This window comes from Arabidopsis lyrata, assembly GCF_000004255.2.
Source record: "Arabidopsis lyrata subsp. lyrata unplaced genomic scaffold ARALYscaffold_8, whole genome shotgun sequence".
In the NCBI taxonomy this organism is placed as follows: Eukaryota; Viridiplantae; Streptophyta; class Magnoliopsida; order Brassicales; family Brassicaceae; genus Arabidopsis; species Arabidopsis lyrata.
In genome coordinates, this window is record NW_003302548.1 from 16,405,047 (window position 1) to 16,426,988 (window position 21,942).

Here is a 21,942-nt window from a genome sequence, read left to right on the forward strand (position 1 = left end):
ATTAAAACGATGACGTTTATATTTTTTCCGGCCCCCAATATTTTGGGTTGGAAAAAACTGGTCCCCAATAGTTGGGGTTGAAAATGGCCGTTTTCCCGCCACGTCAATGCCACGATATCGCTGACTCAGCAGCCGTTAAATTCCGAACTAACACCGTCTTCTGTCATGTTGAAATCGGCTAATTTTCATTAGTTTAGGTTTTGAATTTAAATTAGTTTTGAGTTTGGGTAGAAATTGATGGGGGGTCTTAGTTTAGGTTGGAAAAACCCACCCCAAATAGTTGGGATTGAAAATGGCCGTTTTCCCGTAGTATTGTGTGGTATGGTATACGACATCAAAAATCCCACGCCTGTATTTAACTACATTTCACTAAAGTCCATTTATCCCATTTTACTGTATTTCCCAACTACAATATTTTACTGTGTGAAACATCATGTCTTTGTATATATTCACTCTTTGTATATTTTTAGAGCATAACATTTTTTTTATTTTAACAAAATATTCATAAATTTGATGTTACAAAGCATAATTTTTTATAAGAAATTAACTCCTTTAACAAGGCATTTATAAGGTTAAGAATCAATTATGGACGTTCAATCTTTCTTTTTTTTTTTAGTTCAAATTCAATGTAATTTGACTAAAAATCATTTTTTTCTCTGACTAAACAATTTTACCATCCAAAACATCGAAATAATAATGGTTAATTAGAAGATTATAATCTTCCTATCAATTCATTGTTACGCACTATTTTCTTAGATGTGTAAGATTAAGTCGATATAGTTTTTGATCTGTTCAAAACTATAAAATATATCTACAAATAACGCATTTAACAAAGCCTTTTAATTTTGCTCAAAAAAAAAAAAAACAAAGCCTTTTAACAAAAAAAAAAAAACAACGCATTTAACGTTTGTTTTCATATATATATATACGCCGACCATAGAGATAAAGACATGGACTGAAACTATTGATCGAAATAACCTTGCTTGTTTATCTTTCCAATTCTTTTATATTAAAAATTATAAACAAACACACCAAATAAACAGACGTAACCTTTAATTCTTATTTTTAAGAAAAAATGACGTAACGATTTAGCAAAAATAAAAAACAGACCTACGTTAGATTTGCATGGTGCATAATATATCCACGACGCCTTGAACACGTACAAGTGTGGTAGCAAGCAGCATAGAAAACTAATTTTTTTTTCTGCCGGCAGCATAGTAAATTAATTGTTCTCTTGGATTTTTCTCATATTCGGATAGCATATTCTTTTAAATTATCTTAAAATTAAAGTTAGGAATTTAGGATTAGTTAAAATATGATTGAGGAAGAAGGCTTAAAGAACTCGGCTAAATTAGTGAATTATTTCCATTAGAGACTATAGAGAGACACCAATCCAAATTGAAAGAGTTTTTTTTTTTTGATCAACTAGTTGTGAGACACAGTAGTCGTCGCATGGACTTTAAAAAATAAAAAAAAAGTACATAATGATAACATTTATAAGGATATAAAAGACCACAAGAAAGTTTATAAGGTGGCAATTTGTTCGAATCCGAAAACATAATCTAGCTCTGCTTTTATAATTTAAAAAAAAAGGAATGGAAATAGAAAAAATTTAAACTATAATTTTCCTTCTGTCAAAATCTTCTGGGTTAATATATTTCGTTACATTTTTTTTGGAGAAGTTAGATATATGTCGCTCTACAAAAACTATTTGCATAGTCGGAAATAATTTTAATTGAGAATATGAAGTTACTGAAATATGTTCCAACCAAAAAAAAAGTTACTGAAATATGTAGATTTAATAATTTAAATGAAAGAATTTTAAAAAGGCTTCCAGGAAAGAAGAAGAAAAAGAACTCTCAGAAATTTTTTTTTTTGTCAAACAAAGAACTTTCAGACTTAGGATACCAAATAGCATAACAATTCTAAAAAAGTTTAATTATTAAAAAAAATTCAATTTATATGCTTTAGCTGAAAAGATCTTCAAACTATTTCATTAGCCAATAATTTTTTAACTTTGCGCTGACTTGTTATATGTGATTATATCTAATTTTAGTTAAAAATTAAAATATTTCGTTCCAAACTGTTATATGTGACTAACATTAAGGCTAATTCAACTAAGTCAATGTAGTTAAGTTAGGATTTTTTTCGGCCAAACAAATAAGCTAGAATTTTGTTTTCTCTTCTTTTTTTTTGTAATAAACTTTTTTAGACATATAAAGAAAAGGTCCGTTGACATGTCTCTGTGAATTAAATCAGTTGTGTTGCGTAGATAATGTTGTACGACACATTTCAATAACTATCACTATTATGTTTCAATTATTATCGTCCTACAAAACTTTATGAATTAACACAAGTCAAATTTGTTTTTTGTCAACATATATCGGATTTAAACCCACAATACTAAAAGATATTGTCCTGGTTAAATCGAATTTTATATTTTTAATATATTTTGATCATTTAATTTAATACTATCCTAAAAGTGAAGTGGGATAGCATAACTTAGAATGGAAGAAAATTGAAAGGGTTTAAATAAAGTAAATGCCTATAAACGAGAGTGACAAATATCCTTCTATACACACAAATTTCCAATAATAACCAAATATGAACGAACACAAAAGTTCAAATTTCATTTCTATAAAAGTAGATACAGAATTTTTGTTCCTTTGTCAAATCTCATCAGGCAATTGAAAACTCTGAGTACCAAAAATTTGAAGAGATGTGTTCTGTAGAAAAACAGCGACTCCACATTTAGAGCTGTTGAATCCATCCCAAACCGTGAAATGAGCCGTCTCTGACACCGTCTTTTTCGCCGTTAAATCTTTAACCGTGCATAACTTTTCTAGCTTTCTTACAACGTAGTCATTGGACAAAACTCTTCCTGAGTTCTCTCCTCGAGGGCAATCATTCACTAAACTGTTCTCGTATAGCGCCACCATTATATCGATCCCGCTCGAGTCTACTTTCATCCTCAAAGCTCCTGTGAGAGATACTTGTAGGGTTTCTGAGGTTGGTCTCTGGAATGTGGCCTAGTAAAAGAAACCAATAATAATTTCACTGGTTATGTAATGACACACAAAGCAAATAACAACAAGAACACATTACATATATACAAAAGATGTAATGCCTTCGACACATAGTTTTGTGTCTTCACTATTAACATCTATGTGTGATTTGCTTCATGTTAGTAAAAATAACATATTGTGTAATAAGAAATCAATCAATGATTCATCGATGACTCAACATCGAAAATGCAAGAAATTACTCACCCGAAACGCCGGAGAAGGAAACCTAGGAGCTTCAACAATAGACTTAAGCAAGGTCTCTTCTTCATTCCCAAGTAATTGAACACGACCTTGGACAACAAACTGTGGAGTAAACATTGTATCTTGATTCAACGCCTCGATATACGCCTTTTGCCTTATGGTCCACTGACTCGATCCATACGGATCTTTCCATCCAAGATAATCCCAATAATCAACGTGAAAAACCAAAACCATCGCAGGAGAACCACCAGATCCACCGTCTCGACGGATCTTTCCATCGAAGTCACCACGTCCAAGACGTGATACAAGCATCTCTGCCTCCGGCGAAGTTTTACATCCTTGAGATGAGAAAAGCTGAACAAGAACAGGTCCATCACCTACCGGAACATCAGCAGCTACAACAGCCGCATTATGACCGGAAATTCCTTTTCCGGTAGTGGTGGAAGTTGAAGATCCTTTGACGCCAAAACATGCGAAAAGACGAGGCGCCATTGGAGGGAGAAACAAATCAGAAGATCAGAAATGTTTCCCCAAGAAAAAAGTTTGAAAAAATGTTTAGAGAAACATTGAAATATTGGAGGAGGAGGAGGAAACAATTTTGTAGGCTAATGGTAATGAGAGAAAGGCGGCAACAAGTGTCTTTAGCCAATATTTTTCTTCTCTTTTTAAAATAATTCTTTTTTGGCCTTTGGGTGGCAAAAGCTGTGATTTGTTGCTTAGGGAGGAATAAAGTGTTGGTTGACACATCGTCATATGACAGGTCACCGAATCTTCCACTCAGAGAAATTGAACCGGTTGGTTTAATTTCGGATACGGTACAAAATTGAAACAACGATTCTACAAGTCCATTGGATGAATTTTCGTCACATATATCTCGTAAGAGCTAAGTTATCATTTATATAATAATAGATTAGGACCAGTTCAACCGACGGGTTATTTATTTTTAAAATAAAATTTAAATTTAATAAAAAATTTATCATATAAAATAGTGTCTAAAGTATTAAAAAAAAGAGAGAGAATATTTTAGTTAGTAAATAGAGTTTTTTTACATTTTTTGTCCGAATGAACTAATTTATTTACATATTTTAAAAATTTATTATTAAAAATTAAAATTTGACATATGATGATATCTTATGTAATTATGTTTTACTTGACACGTGTCATGATCTTTGAAAACCCAACTTTATATAATAATAAGATTAGTGGGCAATTCAATCGAATTTTACTGATATATTAACAAACCATAACCAGAAAATTATAAGAAATAATTTGAAATTCCATTTTATTATTATTTTTAATGGATCTTTATCCACATTTTCAAAAATCTTTTCATTCCTTGCTTTCCAAATGTACCAAAGTATCCATGGATAAGAGGATGAATCTATCTCTGAAGGTATTCTCCAAAATAGGTGATCCAAGTTCTCGTAAATAGAAGTCGTAGGGAAAATCCCCGGGACTGAAGGAATTTGAGAAAGAGCCCAAATTTGTCTCGCTGGATGGCATTCAAAAAGTGTATGGTTAACTGTTTCCTCTGTGGCGTCACATTTAACACATCCGGTATCACATTTTATACCTTTCTTTCGCAGATTCTCCGTAACCGGTACACAACCTGATAAAATTTGCCACAAAAAATGTCGTAACTTAGGTGGACACTGCACCTTCCAAGCATATGCTTTTAGAGGTTTTATATCTGGGCCAATGATTTTGAACTAGCATCCAAATGCTCTATCCGAGTCGTATGGTAACCAGATTTAACCGTATATTTTCCAGATTTAGTGTAATGCCAACCAAGGGTATCCTCTTTAGTTGACGCACTCAAAGGCAATGCACTAATCAGCGCGACATCTTCTGGATCAAAGAGCTCCCTCAAGAGATCCATGTTCCAAAAATTTGACCGGCTGTCGACAAGGCTATTAACTTTCAAAGATGGATCAATAATTGAACCATTACTTTTTGCTGGTCTCGGGAATTGAGCTGGTATCCATGGATCCTCCCATACTGAGATGGACGCCCCATAACCAACTCTTTTAATAAGTCCTTTAATAACCAGAGATCTAGCTGACAATATACTTCTCCAACCATAAGAAGGAGAGTATGATTTTATATTATCCAATGGATTGGATTTCTGAAAATACCGTCCTTTAAAAACCTTTGCAAAAAGTGAATCAGGAACCGTAATTAAACGCCATAATTGTTTTGCGAGTAACGCCGAATTAAAATCATCTACATTCCGAAATCCTACACCACCTTCCGATTTACTACTACATAACTTATTCCAAGCCATCCAGTGCATTCCTCTCGACTCGCCGTTAGAACTCCACCAAAACTTAGCAACCGGACTTGTAAGTTTAGAAGTAATTGTTTTTGGTAACCTAAAGCAAGACATAACATATGTTGGTAGTGCCGCAGCTACCGATTTAATCATAACTTCTTTCCCACCTTTTGATAAGAATTTGGCTGACCAACCATTTATTCTAGTCTGAAGTCTGTCTCTGACAAAAGAGAAGATCTTTGTCTTCGATCCACCAAGACTTTCAGGTAAACCAAGATAAGATCCCATACCTCCAAGATTATGAATTCCCATAACCGCTTTTATTTCTTCCTTCATAGAAACATCCACCTTATGGCCAAACTGAATCGAAGATTTTGAAAAATTAATTTGTTGTCCTGAAACCGCTTCATATTGTTTTAGAATCCCCAAAATTACTCCGCATTGTTCTTTATTGGCTTTGCAAAAGAACAAACTATCATCAGCAAATAAGAGATGAGATACCGAAGGGCTAGCTGTGGATACTCTAATACCAGTAATTAATTTTTCTTGTTCCGCTTTCCTTATATTCGCAATAAGCACCTCCGTACAGAGAATAAATAAGTAAGGAGATAAAGAATCTCCTTGTCTTAATCCCCTTTCCGGAATAATTAGTCCTCGAGGTTGTCCATTAAGAAGAACTCTATATTGGACTGTAGTGATACACCACATCATCCACGAAATCCACTTTTTGCAGAATCCCATCTTCCTCAATAATTCTTCGATAAACTTCCATTCAACCCGATCGTAAGCCTTGCTCATATCCGTTTTAATAGCCATAAATTTTTCTTTACAGGACTGGTTAGTTCTCAGACCATGAAACATCTCCTGAGCTATAAGAATATTATCCAAGATTAGTCGCCCTTCTACAAAAGCCGATTGGGTTTCCGAAATAAGTTTTGGTAGTACCGTCTTAAGTCTTTGGCAAAGAATTTTTGAAATAACTTTATAACCAATATTGCAGAGACTGATGGGCCGTAATTCCGTCATCCGAGTTGGTCGCTCCGTTTTTGGAATAAGACATATATTAGTCGTGTTTAACCGCTTATCGAAAACTCCATCTTGTTAAAAAAAGTTAACGAGGATCAACAAGTCCGCTTTAATAGTAATCCAGGCTTTCTGAAAAAACAAGGCTGTCATCCCATCGGGCCCTGGCGCCTTTTCTGGATGCATCATAAATAAAGCCGTTCGGACCTCACATTCTGTCGTGGGAGCCATCAAAAAAACATTTATCTGATCCGTTATCAATGTTTTCACCTCTGCTAGAGACTCCTCAAAAGCATGTGGATTAGATGTAGTAAATAAATTTTTAAAATAAGAGACCGCTATATTTTGAATATCTTTATCCTCCGCAGACCATATCCCGTTTTCATCATGTAAACCGGTAATCCGATTCCTTGCACGCCTCTGTTTTGTCAGAGCATGAAAGTATTTCGAATTATTATCCCCTAGTTTCATCCAAAAACTCCTACTTTTTTTATACCAATATAGTTCTTCATCTCTGTAAGCCTCTTTCAACCGCAATGTTAATTCCGTAATCTCCTCACGTGATCTCGTATCATCTCTCTGAGCTACATCGAGTTCTGATTTCAGATCCTCTATTTTTTTCCGTCCATAAGGAGATAATTCTTTCCGCCATTGAGAAATAGCCCTTCTACAGTTAGTCAATTTTTCCACAAATTGTCCCTCCTCATCACCGGAATTGAGATTCCACCCACTTGATATTGCCTCTAGTAACCCCTCTTTTCCAATCCATCTTTTATCAAACCGAAAAGATCGTTTACTCCGTGGTATCTTATCTACGATTGTGGCTATAACTGGAGAATGATCAGAAGCTACAATTTGTAAATATTCAACGAAAGAATTGGGGAATAATTCATGCCAATCCTCATTTGCTAACGCTCTATCTAACCGACACCGTATAGGTTTTTTTATCCCGCCATCCCCTCCAAGATAACCAATCTCCGAGATATGGAAAATCCAAAAGTCCACAATCGTTTATCATTAAATTAAAAGGGATAAAGGAAGAAGCATGTCTCAATTTGCCACCTCTTTTTTCATGATTTCCGGTTAATTCATTGAAATCTCCTATCAAAAACCAAAAAGTATCCCGAGATATCCCGATCCGTGTTAACCGTTCCCAAACTTGATCTCTATTTTTTGGTACCGGATCTCCATAAACAAAAGTAAGATTGATTGTTTTTCCTTTATAAATAGCCTCAATATCAATTAAACGATTACTTTCATAAATAATTGAAACATTGTAATCATTATTATAATAAAGAGCTAAGCCCCCACTACAACCGATAAGATCTACCGTTTTTAAATTTTTATAACCAAAATGACCAACAAATTTTTCCATAAATAACGAAGATTGTTTTGTTTCCGAAAGAAACAAAAAATCCGGCCGATGTTGCTTCCACAAATCCCGAAGATACCCGATAGTTACCTTATTTCCGAGACCTTGACAATTCCAACTTAAAACTTTCATTTATCAACCTTTAATATAGGTGGGTTGCGTCCACCCGTGAAGCCCTTCACCATATCATGGTATATCAGGTTCTGACCTTCATTCACTTGATTTGCAATAGACCTCGACGTAAAACATACGTTTATAGCAAGTCCTTTTTTACCAACCGAGTACCAAAGTTCCGAGATAGCATATAACCAATAATACTTTTCCATGATCTCCATCACCAATACACCATACGAACCAGAGATAAAACAATTCATTCCTTTTATCATTACTTCAATAACACAGACATATATGATCCGAGAATTGAATTTAACATAATAGCCTAAAATAAAAACCTTACAACAAAACCTCTGATTTACTAAGAAAAGATCATTGAATCTGAAGAAAAACTGTAAAGAACTTATTTTTAACAAACTCATCCACCATTCACCCATCCAACCTGAATTACGTATCAATCCGACAAACGTTTTGGAGGAACTCTTACTCCTTGATGATAACCCATACCCACCGGCGGGCCAACAGATTTGGTAACAACCATGCCGTGAATCTGGTGTATACATTCCAACCTTGTAATCCGTATCTCCTTTTTGTATCTCTTCTAATATGTCCTCAACGTTTAATCCATATTCATCCTCCGAAGAAAAACCACCTAAAATTAGTTTTATTAAATAACCCGAGAATTTGTAATTAAAAAAAAAAATCAGCACGTCAATGATACTTATTCCTCAATCCTCACACTTGACGTTGGATCCAAATCAGAAGTCATGGAAATAACGATTTTTTAGTATAGATACAAATATATTATATATGTCTGGAAGGGTATAAAAAAATTTGTTGGGCTGGTTCTTTGAGTTTGGGATATGAGAATAACATGAGCAAATACTGATTGTTTTTTTTTTTTTTGGTAAGCAGCAAATACTGATTGTTGGAGATTACTAAATGTTTATATTTTCTAAAACATGAATAATATTTTAGAAAAAATATGGGAAAAACATGGTGTCTGACGACAATTAATTTGGACATGGAAGACGTGGTGGGCAAAGCCAACCCATATCCATATGTATTAATGGGAGTGTTTATTTTAGCTGGAGAGAATTGGAAAATCTTCTATTATGTTATATATTTATATTTCACTAAGAACATTGTATCACTTAATCAGAGGTGGTGGGCTAGTGGTTCTAGTCTAGTGGAAGAGTCGCCCTGTTGGTCTAGGCCAGATCCACGCAGAACTGCTCAGCTTTATTCCTTTGGCCACATGGGTATGAGCTCATTATTTACGGCTCATTTGAAAACTTAGAGGGATTCTATCCGTGGAATACCTTCTCCCCAGGAATTAGTCCTGGGCCCCTCCATAAACCTAGAAATTTACCCTGAGTTAAATAAAAAAAAAAAAAACATTGTATCACTGTATTCATGTTTAGCAAGATTTGCTGTCAATTTTTTTTAACAAGATCTGTTTTCATTCACTAAACAGAAAGCGAACAAATATATTTCTTTTGTCATTTATTTTTAGCAAGATTTGTTTTCCATGTTTACTCCACAGATAAATTCTTAAACATTGAAAAATTATGAAACTTGGTGGGCAAGGCCATTCCTCTGTATTAATGGATGGTTTCTTTGGTGGAGAGAATTACCAAATTTTCCACTAGGGTTTCGTTGCTTTTTGCTAAGAACATACTATTTCATGTCTCTGCTTCTCACCGGGCTCTCGAGGCTCCGCTTTGGGAAACCTGCGTCCGGGAGATCATCTCTTCTTCTTATTCTTTCTAATGGCTTCTCATCATCCTTGCTGCAAACCCCGCCTTTTTCCATTGCCGGCGCTGATACTTGTGGAAGACTCGTCGTTAAAAATGCTAATGAAAGTGATATTACTTACTTGGAAAAGAAGGTTCCTTTGGAGTTGGTATATAATGATTTTCGTGATTATGCAATTGTAACAATAGGGGCATCTCATGGATGGGTAGCTACTTTGAATAAGGACGACGGTTATTGATTTAAGTATATATGGATCTAAGAAAGTTATAAAGTTGAGCTTTTCATTAAACCAAGATCACCTGTTAATTGTTCGCCAAAAAAAAAAAAAAAAAAAAATCACCTGATATTTCTCTGTTCGCACTTGGCACCAATTTTTAAATAATTAAACTGATTTACTTTACTGAGGTTATTATTATTTTTTTTTTCGTCAAAACAAATCAATACAATAAAAACAATAGAAATTTCTCCTAAGTTGACACATCAACTTTTTCAGCTGTTCTAAGAGTGACATCTAATTAAAATGAACATCTAATGAAAACATTTTATTAATACAATTCAGCTATCTTCTGCCAATTATAATACTCATTTGTTCCACGTCATTCTTTTATTTTTTACAGCTTATTTAATGGGCTTATAGTTTTAAATGAATGGGCTTATTATTATTTAGATGTCATTGAAATATTGGGCTAGTTCTCCTTTTCATAAATAATAAAAAATTCTTTAGACTATTAGAAAAAAAAAACAAAATAGATATCGATAAATGAAGGCAATCGTTGTGGTCATGGAAACTATACGGAAAAAAAATTCTTTTTGTTTGTTGGCTACCAGTAATTATAGTTTTTTTTTTACTTTGGATTTATTTGATTCTTCAGCAATATCGTTTTTTTATATAAAAAAAATTAAATCAAATATAGTGCTTAATGAATTTATGGTTTCAAATTATTTAAAAAAATTTTGTGAGCGTAGTAATTCATATTATTCAAACATAGGTTAAACTTTGTAAAAATCGTTCCAATCGGTAATATTCAAAAGAAAGTCACATTAGCTACACAATTTATTTAGTTGTAGATGACATATAAGCCCATTTTGAATTTGAGTAAAAAATAAGTAGGAAAACTTACATATGTATCAAACTGACGAATGAAACTTGAGAAATTTTTGTGCTTCAAAATTAATAAAATATGAGAAGAAAGTCTCTAGAATGTTCCATTGGGTTCTTCACGATGAAACTTTTGTTGTTACCACTGCAAAAAACAATTGAATCAAAAGAAGAAATAATCTACCATTCCATGTGTTTTAGGAAGAAAATGTGGACGTGAACTTAAGCCTCCATTCCTTAAACACTACAAATCCAAGACGTTGAAAAACAAACCAAACTCAAATATAGACTTTTTGCTCAGAATCGGAGATTAAATCAATGAAAGTATAAAATTTTAGGTTTCTACAAAACCATATTCAAGTATTTGGATCAGAAGATTATGTTCCCTCTCAAGACAGCAACCACGAATCGATGTCTCAATATTTAAGAAAAACACATAATTAACAAATAAAAACCAAGAGTTTCCCCCACAAGCCATGAAATTTATTGAGTGGAGAGAACCTAAAAAGTTTGTCCACTTGTATCAAATTACATACCAAACCAAATCTTCCAATGGATCTACAAAAAACCGTTATACCAAACTCCTTAATTTATCTCCAAATCTATTCAAAACCAATAACAGACAACACAAAATGATAAACAAATTCCCTCTGCTTCTCCAACTAAATTATTTAAAATCAGACAAGAGGATCAATCAACAATTTAAACATTTCTATTCATCTCATGTTTCTGATTTGGAAATTGTCAAAACATACCAGATGATGACAGCAGAAGACTTTACTTCATACCGATTAATGCTAATTGGGGAAAACCAATTTTCAAAACCTCATGATTTGATTGATTGAAGAAACAAACATACACAGATGAACATTTTTTTTTCTTTACTAATGGAAGAAGATGACTTATTTGTAGGAGTAGAGATATAGGAAGAGAAAGTGTGGGTTGCGAAAGAGAAGAACGATTTTCGGATTATCAGAAATGATGAACTGGTTATCGAAATTGCATAGTCTCATAGAGAATTTAATTTTCCTTTTTTAGAGATAATTAAACTAGATCAATCTAATTTTATTTAATTAATTAGAAAAGGAAAAAAAATCTAAAGCTCCAAATCAAGTGTAACATTAGTAAATGATTACATATTAGTATTTATAATATTATTAATTAATTAAATAAAAAAATACATTGGGTTATCGGTTTGGATTGAGAAGAAACATAATCGAATGGTTTGAAGGTAAGTTATGGTTTGGTTTGGATCAGTTTGAGTTTGTTTTGTTAGGTTTGGTTTGATTTAGTTCAATTCGGTTAAAATATCCACCCTAATAATATTATCCCGATCTATTCAAAAATCAAATTATTTTAAAGTTAAAAAATGTTTATAGTGTTCAAATTTTAAAGAACAAAATACACACAAAATAAACTTCGCATAGTTAATTATTGTGATCTAATGGTAAAATCATTATTTAAAGAAACAAAAGATATATTAATTAATTTTTAGTATGATTCAAATTATGCTTGAGTACCATAAATAAATGTAACAGAAAGAATCTAAGGTTTTTAAAGTATAGTAGTCGCTGAAAAAATATTTACATATCACACTATAAAAATCTAATATTTGTAAGAAATTAAACATATACTAAAAACATTAACTAAAACAAACAGATACAAATATAAAGTTATTTATTTATGTATACATATATAAAATATAAAATATAAACAACTAAAATACGAGCAAAAGTAAATACAAAATCAAAAAAATCTTTTAAGTGTCTATCATAAATACTTATATTGAAACAAATTAATTTACAAAAACTACATGCAGCTTACACCACTTGTTAAATTTACCTCATGCATGTTGTTATTTAAAAATTACTTGATGTCAAACAACTTCTACAAAAATAAAATTTTTAAAATTTGCCCCGCAGCGTAGCGCGGGTTTTGATCTAATTTATATTAATGAAAAGAGTCAATACAGAGATGTTTTTGGAGCCAAGTAGGCTGGGAAACAGAATCAGAATAAAACACAGATGTTATACAACTAAACTTTGCTAAGCTGTGCGCAACCATATTTCCTTCTCTCTTTGTGAATATGAATCGTATCTGTTGGAACTTCCTTGCCCAAAATTTGATATCTTGCAGCAGATGAATCGTTTACAGTTCGTATTAAGATTTCACAATCCCCTTCAAAGAAAATCGTTTTATAGTTGCGGATCCAGGCTTGTTGCATAGCCGCTTTTAATGCTTTTGTTTCGGCTTCTAGAGGAGTAGTAGCATGGCCTAATTGCAGTGATCCCCAATGTTTAGATAGTCTATGGTGGTCTCTAATAATCCAAGCCGCTGTAGCTTGTTGAGTTTGAGTATCGAAACCTGCATCAAAGTTGCATTTAGTGTATGGGAACGGCGGAGCAGTCCAGAGCCGACAAGGTGGAGGTGGAGATGTGTTGTGACTAGGCATGGTGTCTCTGCGCTTGTGAGTTGTAGTGGCTAGAAGCCATTGTGTTGTTTCAGCTTGTGCCTTCAAAATTGTTTTGGAAGCACTCTATCGGCCTTTGTTGAAGACAAAATTATTTCTAACTTTCCATATTCTCCAAAGAAACCAAAAAGGCATTAGTTTTTGGTCATCCTGAATTGTTTGGTTTGGTACATACTTGGAAAGAAAGCCACTCACCAATTCATTTTTAAGTCTATAGAATAACATATTTTATGATGTATGAAGCTAAAATAAACTCGAGACCTCGTATATATTGCAACCAACCAGCCTATAAAATATAGAATAAACCTCAGTGTTCTTGCATGATCCCAAACAGGCATAACAAGGTCATCAGATCTAAACTCGTAAGACAAAGTTGTGCAAACCGGAGAAAACTTAGATCCAGAACCAACATCAGAAAGGTAAATGTGACTCGTCGATTTGAAACGTAGAACAGAGAAAATATCCGGAGTTTCATGTTCCGAAGTGATGGATTCTACATTTCGGCTTCAGAGAAATCTCCAGATTTTCTCGAATAATTAACCCCTAAACCCTGAATCCACAATTAAATATAAAAAATTTTAAAAATTTTCAATTTTTGCTCTGACTCGAATTCGACCCGACCCAAAAGTTTTTTTTTTTTAATTTATTTTGCTCTTATTAAGAGAAGATGTATATGTGACATGATTAGAATCATAATATTTTTTTCTTTCTAAAACTTAAATCTCTAAGCTTTTATTTCTGTAAAATGGGCTTGATTTAAACTTTGTACCTAATTTAACGTTCACACACATTTTGGAGCATTTTTTAATATATTTATAACTAGAGTGATCATCATTCTTATAAAGTTTTTAAATACTTAATATATTAAAAAAAAATTTAACACAAACGATACGAAACATGAAAAGAAACAATAATTAGAAGCATACAAACAAAACATTAAAAGAAACACAACAAACAAACATCATTAACCCTCTTCGTCGCTCTTCTTCGTTTACTTGGTCTTATCCTCCGAGCCCGCCACCGTCGCCACTGCATGCTTTGCCCTTAGCTCCGCAGCTGCGTCCTTGAAGCTCTGCATATTCATTTCGCCCTTATGACCCTCCTCATCTTTCTCTGCTACTAGTTTAAGAAAAAAGTCATCGTTCGACTCAATCGCCTTTTGTAAGTAGGCATCAGATTTCTCCCTTGCACGAACAACTTTCGTCTCTGCTCCAAGGCGAGGAAATGAAAACAAAATTCCATAGAACTAAAAGATATCTCCAAGTTTAAAAGATTTCAAACCAGAGTAGCACAAAAACTACATTTATTATCTAGATCAAGAAAATGAAAACAATTTTCCATAGAACTAAGAGCTCATTATTATGTCAAATTTATTACACTACGTACAGACAAAATTATCATATCCGATTTATCCGGTGTTGACTTTGATGAGTCCATTGACGGTATACTAAGTAATCTTTGAGTTTACAACTGGGACTGATTCTGAGTGGTATATACAACGGTTCAACGGAACAATATATGGAATCCAAGCAACATACGAGAAAATAACAATGGTATCACTCAAAGTGGAAATTTTGTGCAAACATCTACTTTTGGTGAATACAATTTTATATTTATACAAAAGGAAAGAAAAAAAGAATTTTTTTTTTTTGTTTTCGTTTAGTGTTTTTTTTCTAAACCAAAATTTTACTGAACATTTATTAACAATCCGCTTAATTAATACTGGAAAAGATTATGAACCAAAAGATTGGAGCTTCCATGTTTTATTAAAAAAAAAAAAAGATTTAAGATGTCTCTATTACTTCTTTTTTACCAATGTGTATGTGTCCCAAATTGTCTTGCTAAAGCTACCATATTCTTTATTATTTAAATCATATGCTATTCTATGACTAATTATATCCAAAAAAAAAATTGATGACCACAAAAATAATATTGTAGTACGAAATTACGGAGGAAAAAAGAATAGTAGCGATAATAAGAATAGTATGAATCAATAATCATCGAAATCGTCGGGATTAGGTTTAGGAGAGGTTAAAATTGCTGTATAGAGCCTCAATTTATCTTCTCCTAAGGATGCACATCTTGACAATGGTCTTCGCGGTCGTATGAACGACAGTGACGTCAACGTTAGCCTATGCTTGTACCTGTCATGTTAATAATAAATATTTACTTTGTATGTAAATCTTTTCACACATAATCAAAAATGTTTTGAATTTGTATTTAATAAATAAAAGAAGATCTTAAACTACCACTTTTCTATTTCGGTTGCTTATAATTTGAGAAATTAAAGAATAACATAATTATGCATTTTTAAAAACAATTATTTTTTGAAAATGATTTTAATGTGCGAGATTAATATACTCAAGAAATGAGACGTACCTCCGCCAAGCAAGCTGAACCGCAACCGCAGCCCAAGTCCGCCATCCAGGGGAATAATAGCGGGCACTGCGTTTGACTTTCTCGTTAACAAAAGTGTAACGAAAATGTTGCGTCACGTACTTAACGTCTTCGGCGTCGAGGCCAAACGCTTCGGTGGTCTCGAGTGTTACAAGCGTTGAAGAGGACGGCGGTAGCCTCTCCACGAAGGGTCGTCGGAGACACCACGAGAGAAGCTCGTCGCCACTAAAATTTCCCGGACCTAACATGCAACAGCTCTTGACGCCGTCTCTTAGTAACTGACTGCTTTGAAGATGACCTCTCACTACGAATAACATTCTCTGCACTGCGTCTCCTTCTTTCTGAATCTGCATTTTCAAAGATTTGTTTACTTATTCATTGTTGACGTTAACAATTTACGCTTTTCTTGGATCCTACGTTAACAGTTTCTTGGATCTCAAGCTAACAATCAGAGGCTCCATGACCTCAAGCTAACAAGCTAACTCTATATGGCTTCATGACATTGAAAATATTTATTCCATAAATTGGTTTTAAGATACTTACTGTTTCTCCTTTGGTGAAAATGAGAGACTTCACACGGTCGCATATATTCTCAAGCACCAAATCATCCATATGCTGAAACAATGGAACCTGAAAGAAAAAAAAAATCTAAACTACTCATTCCTTTAAATTATTAACTATGAACTAATTTCATCTTTATATATTAATCTTCTTTTTTTTTTGTCAAGCTAAAATTGTGACGATCAATCTGACCTGCCGGACTAAGTCTAGACATAGATGGTACTTGATGTCTCTCCTAAGACCTTCTGGAAGGTTCTGAACCATTTCACACTCGTCTACACCGCGCATAGCAGCCCATCTTTGCCGCTCATAGTTGCGGACTCGCTGCCTAAACCCTAATGGCAAGTGTCTCTTCTTCATCCACCACTCTATGTTCCTCATTTTCAAGTGCATTGCTTGCTTCTTTGAAGTTGTTGCGTGCAGAAACACCTTCATTTTTTAATTAGATCAAATTAGAAATCTTTAACTTTATTATCATGATATCAATCAAAATTATGAAAATATATTCTAATCTATATACCTTGATATTACCAATTAACATGGTAACGAGAAGAAGACCACTTGTTAGAACTATGATATTGAAGACAACCTCCGACCATTCTGTTGTGCTCTCCAAATTCCCAAATGTGCTGATTAATTACAGATAAAAAAGATTTTGTAAACCTTTTTCTTTACATTAATCAATTTATTGGTAAAACAATATACCTAAGAAAAAGGGTTATGTAAATGAACTAAGGCACAATTTATTTGATTCGATTTTCGATTTTGTTAGATTTTTCTCACACGGTGAATTATCATGGTCACATATAAACCGGACTGAAAAATCAAACAATTATACTGATGAGGATGTGAAATACCTGAGAGTCATGAGACCCCAAAAGATAGGAAAAAGGATTTTCTCCAACCGGCTTTCATTGCTCACAAGTTGAATGGTCCATTGATAAGCCCCATATGTGTAGTTGGTGTTTATATCTAAGCAAACAGATCGGGCTTGATGGTTTTGTGCCCAAGCAAGTCTAGCTCTATCAAGGACCATTACGGTCGTTCCATAGTACACAGGTTCCTTACATGACAACATCCTTATGTCGCATCCCATTGTGTTTTCACATTGTTCTTTAAGACATTTCGCAGATCTTTGAACTCCTAACAAATACCAACATGCTCCTGCTGCCTGTAGTTCATAAACATATATATGAGACAGAGAAATATCATAAACATATATAGTAACGCAAACTTTTTTCAGAAGAATGAATTTTTGTGCATTCTGGTGGTAAAATCATTTCATTTTTTTTTACGGTTAATGATTGATGTGGAAGATCTAAGACTTAAGGTATGATGTTAAGTGAAAGTTGATGAGTCATTGAGGGAAAAATAAAACTGAACCGTTAACTATATAGTAGTTACAAACAATTGTTTGTTTAATGATTGCATATTTTAATGATTACAAACAATCTTTAATGATTGCATATTTTATAATTCTAACTTAGACTTTCGGAAGTTAATCATACGTAAAACCAATGCAAGTTGTGTTTAGTTTCATCTTTCATTACATTATTTGATTGCGACTTGTGTAATGGAAAGAATCATACCTTCCTCCTAACAAATCTTTTCTTATTTTGGCATTTTCTGATTTTTTTTCCTTTTAAAAGACTCCCACAGCAATGGAAAAGGTCCATGTGAAAATATTTTAGGTACGACATCTTAATTAATCTTACAATCAAAACCTTATAAAATATAATTATTTAGCACCTGAAAATAACACTTTCTCATTGAATTAACTTTATTAAATTACCCACACAAGAAATGAAGCATTAAAAGCATATAATTAGACTTTTTGATATTCACATAGACTATCACAACTCCCCAACTAGTCTTATTAATAAGTTGAAATTTTGTATATCTGCCAATATATATACTATGCAATACAGAACAGTTTATCAAAAAAACTTACATGGGCCGCGACGAAATAAGCGATCATGTTGAGTGCAATTCCCCACCAGACGGTGCCGAAGATGTAACCCGAGAGCGTAGCATTGCGGCGGAGATGGCGGATTGAATGATATATTTTCGGTAGATATTGGAAGAGGAATGTTACAAGCAAAACTGACACCACTAAAGTCACAGAACCTCTCCTTAGAAGAGAAGGTATCACCACCCACAACACCACCTGCTCGCAATATTTATTTATCTTTTAATTAAATAATTGTAACAAGAAAACAAAAATGTACAATACGAATAGATAATTGAAAACAAATGAACTGTATTATTTTTGGTCCACACACGAACATGATTAGGTCAGGCTAAGTGAGAGTTCTTTCAGACCATATAATTATTTAGATATATATGATTTTTTCTAGATTAGTCAATTTTAGTTCAGTACTAAGATTTGATTACTATGATTGTACCTTTAAACAATGTTAGTAATTGTATTGTTAACTCGCAAGTAATCTCTCTCAATGTAGGAATATTAATTATTATTTAAAGTTCAGTCACTATCTAAACTTTGGAACATTTAAATGTGTGCATATAAAAATATGCCTCAACTCATATAATGGAACCATCTCTGTACAACCACTTGATCTATATCTAATTATGGCATATTATAACTATATTATAACTATATATTAAGCAAGTGCATATTAAAACTAATCCAAAACATCACATAGTTTTGCACGTACGATTTGATGAGTTTCTTTTTTCGGTATAAATTTTGAAATTTCCTCCATGGATTGTTCTATAGTTTAGAAAGAAATAAAAATAGAAGCTCACACGAATTATAACATCTAACAATGATCGTTTTAGTTCATATATATATATAAACAATTAAATCAGTTTTCTTTAAAATAAGAATATTAAAGTATTGGTTAATTACTAACCTGAGGCAATGGTAAGATGACGAAGAAATCGAAGAAGAACCCATTCTTCTTAACGTAAGGTGGAGCAACCCTCGTAGAGCCACGTGTCCCACCTCCTTTGTTGGTATCGCCGTCGCTATCTCCGCCGGGATAAGGCCACCGGCGAGCAATCTTGAACTGAATCCAAATGTTCCACAAGTGCAAAAGATCGGTCATGGAGCGTAAGGCAGTGACGGTGAGAGCAAGCCAACCGTCGACGAGGAGACACATACACGTATCGCTCACTGATAGGGTATAGAGAAAAAGTGGGTCTACGAATAGACCTGTCGCGCATACAAGGAGAAAGACTTTGTTCCATTCTCGAACCCATTTGGATCTCGGGTCAAGTATCCGACCCAACATCATCCATTTGTTGTTATTACTTGACCCGTTTCTTCTTCCTCCGCACGCGAGACCTACACGTGGATCTTCTTCTTCCTCTTCTTCCTCCTCTTCTTCGATTTCTTCCATCTCTTCTTCATCTTCCTCTTCCTCCTCCGTGTTATCTTCTTCTGAGTAATATCCTACGCTGCTTGAGTCACGTGAGAAGCGTGATGCGCGTGTGGATTCGTGCTCTGTGGCCATCGAAAGTACTAACGCATGCAACAGAGAGAGAGAGAGAGAGGGTAATAGATCTTGTGTGAAGCTGGACAACGGAAAGAGGTTTTGGAGATGAAAGTTGTCTTAAGAAGGACGACATTCTAAAACTGTAAAAGAAATGACGGAGTGGTAAGCAAATTACCGTTATACCCTTGTAAGTTTGTTACACTAATAAGAAACTACATAATTTTAGTAGTTTAGTATGTTGCATAAGATTTATTATACGTTTGAAAGTAGTTGATTAGTAGCAACCGGCAATTATATGCACAAACATGTAACATTCATATACCAAACATGGAAAGTGAAGGATCATAAGCAGTTATGAATACAAAAGAAATGTAAAGACAAAGAACAGTTGTAGTCTTTTTAGATGTTAGGAAATGCCTAAAACTTGATCTTTAATTAGTGTGGGAAAAAAAATTAAAACACCTAGCTAAACAAGAAGATGAACACTAAAGCAAGTAGAGTTGATTAAACAATAAAAACAAATGCTTTTAATATAAATGAGTCATTTTGTTTCTTCTACTTAAATCATTTCTACAAGACAATTGTTTAAGATAATGAAAGTTAAAGTCAGTGTTTAGTTTTTTTTTAATAACCACAGTCAAAAACTTGTGGCGGAGGGGTGTTCATGTAATTTGACAAACGTAAGAGCATAATGAGTTTGAACAGTTTGGTCTCATTCGTAGATACGTTCAAAGCAAATAAATAGAGAGTTAAAAAAAAAAAAAAAAAGAATATTAAAAGGAAATAAGTTTTGGTACTTTTGTTTTTCCTTGATAATACGTTTTGTTATTTTCTTTAGCCATCGAAGTTTTCTTTTCTTAAGGATTTTGAACTCTTTTCTCTTCTTATCTTTTTCAGAGCTTTTTGTACCATATATATAAGAAGCAAACAAACATCTAGATGTTGAATGTGATCCTTGTCGATTCAATAATGTATGATAGATCATCATTATTGATCCCGTTAGAATAGTAAAAAAAGAAATACAGCTGAAACAAAAAAATACTAACAGAAACTGAAATTGTACCATAAGCTAATAAGAAATGTCACAATATATATATATATATATATATATATATATTAATTGAAGAATAAAGCAATATATACATGTGTATATAATTTTTTTTTTTTGTTAAAGCATGTGTATATATTTATACTGATACATTAACTTGAATAGAATAACGGTTTTAACAGTAAAAATATATAAGACTATTAGACAAAACAAAATAGTAGCCAGTTTTTTCGAGAAAAAATAGATGCTAATATAATCAAATTAAACGAGAAAGCGATAAATTTAGGTCTGGTGAAAAAATTGTTACTAATTCGTAGACAACAAGAACAAAGAGGAGCAATTAAAATATATATACAATACTAGTATTTCTCTTTAATCTAGATAAAACAAAATGCTCATATCTAAATACAATTAGAACCATCTAATATTTTCACGTAGGTAGATGTGAGTCAAGTGACAATTAATCCACCAATTTAGCGACACCAAAAACTCCCACTAAGAGTTTGTTTCATATATATATATATATATATATTCTTAAGCATATAAAACCGAAATTATATAATAGAAAAAAGTGGAAGATAGAAGATATGTGTTTGGCATGAGTCACATGAAATGTTCATTTTTGTTGGGTTGTTATGTAATAAAAGTATTTTGAGCTCCTTGTTCACTAAACTCCAACATAGTAATTTGTCACTTCTTAGAATAAGTACGTCTCTTACATATGGCAATTCTAACCATCACTCTCTCTAACCTCTCCCCACCTCAAATTCGATCTTCTCACTCTTATCTCTCTCTTTCATTATTATATCAAATTGTTTTTAGACCGCTTCTCTATTTATATTCGCTGTTATTCTCTTTGGCATTTCTTTGTTTCCTAAATTATTGTAGTTTTTTTCCCTCTATTTTTTTATGGTATAATAATATGGAAAAAAAAATCCTTAAAAAATGTTTACCGCAGAAATTGAACGCCTTAATGGACCGAGGCCTGTAAACGGTAAGCCCATTTTTAAAATGGCCTAGAGTTGGAAAAAACCAGAACCAAACCAAAATTTATTTACTATAAACCGTTTGAATTTCTTGTAAATTCAAACCGGACAACTT

At 33.2% G+C, this 21,942-nt stretch overlaps 2 protein-coding genes across 2 annotated transcripts; both read right to left on the bottom strand.

The window, feature by feature from the left end:
- Positions 1-2,553: 2,553 nt before the first annotated feature.
- LOC9302107 lies at positions 2,554-4,101 on the bottom strand. The gene is made up of 2 exons (XM_002865987.2): positions 3,270-4,101; positions 2,554-3,029 (listed from the first exon to the last, which is right to left on the bottom strand). Exons 1-2 carry the CDS (start codon positions 3,756-3,758, stop codon positions 2,670-2,672), a joined length of 849 nt encoding a protein of 282 aa, XP_002866033.1. The 5' UTR covers positions 3,759-4,101; the 3' UTR covers positions 2,554-2,669.
- Positions 4,102-15,198: 11,097 nt separating this feature from the next.
- Positions 15,199-19,942, bottom strand: LOC9302109 (cyclic nucleotide-gated ion channel 4). Its single transcript, XM_002865989.2, has 8 exons — positions 19,209-19,942; positions 18,284-18,499; positions 17,190-17,503; positions 16,853-16,961; positions 16,525-16,761; positions 16,315-16,401; positions 15,754-16,118; positions 15,199-15,518 (listed from the first exon to the last, which is right to left on the bottom strand). Exons 1-8 carry the CDS (start codon positions 19,809-19,811, stop codon positions 15,365-15,367), a joined length of 2,085 nt encoding a protein of 694 aa, XP_002866035.1. The 5' UTR covers positions 19,812-19,942; the 3' UTR covers positions 15,199-15,364.
- Between the last annotated feature and the right edge of the window lie 2,000 nt (positions 19,943-21,942).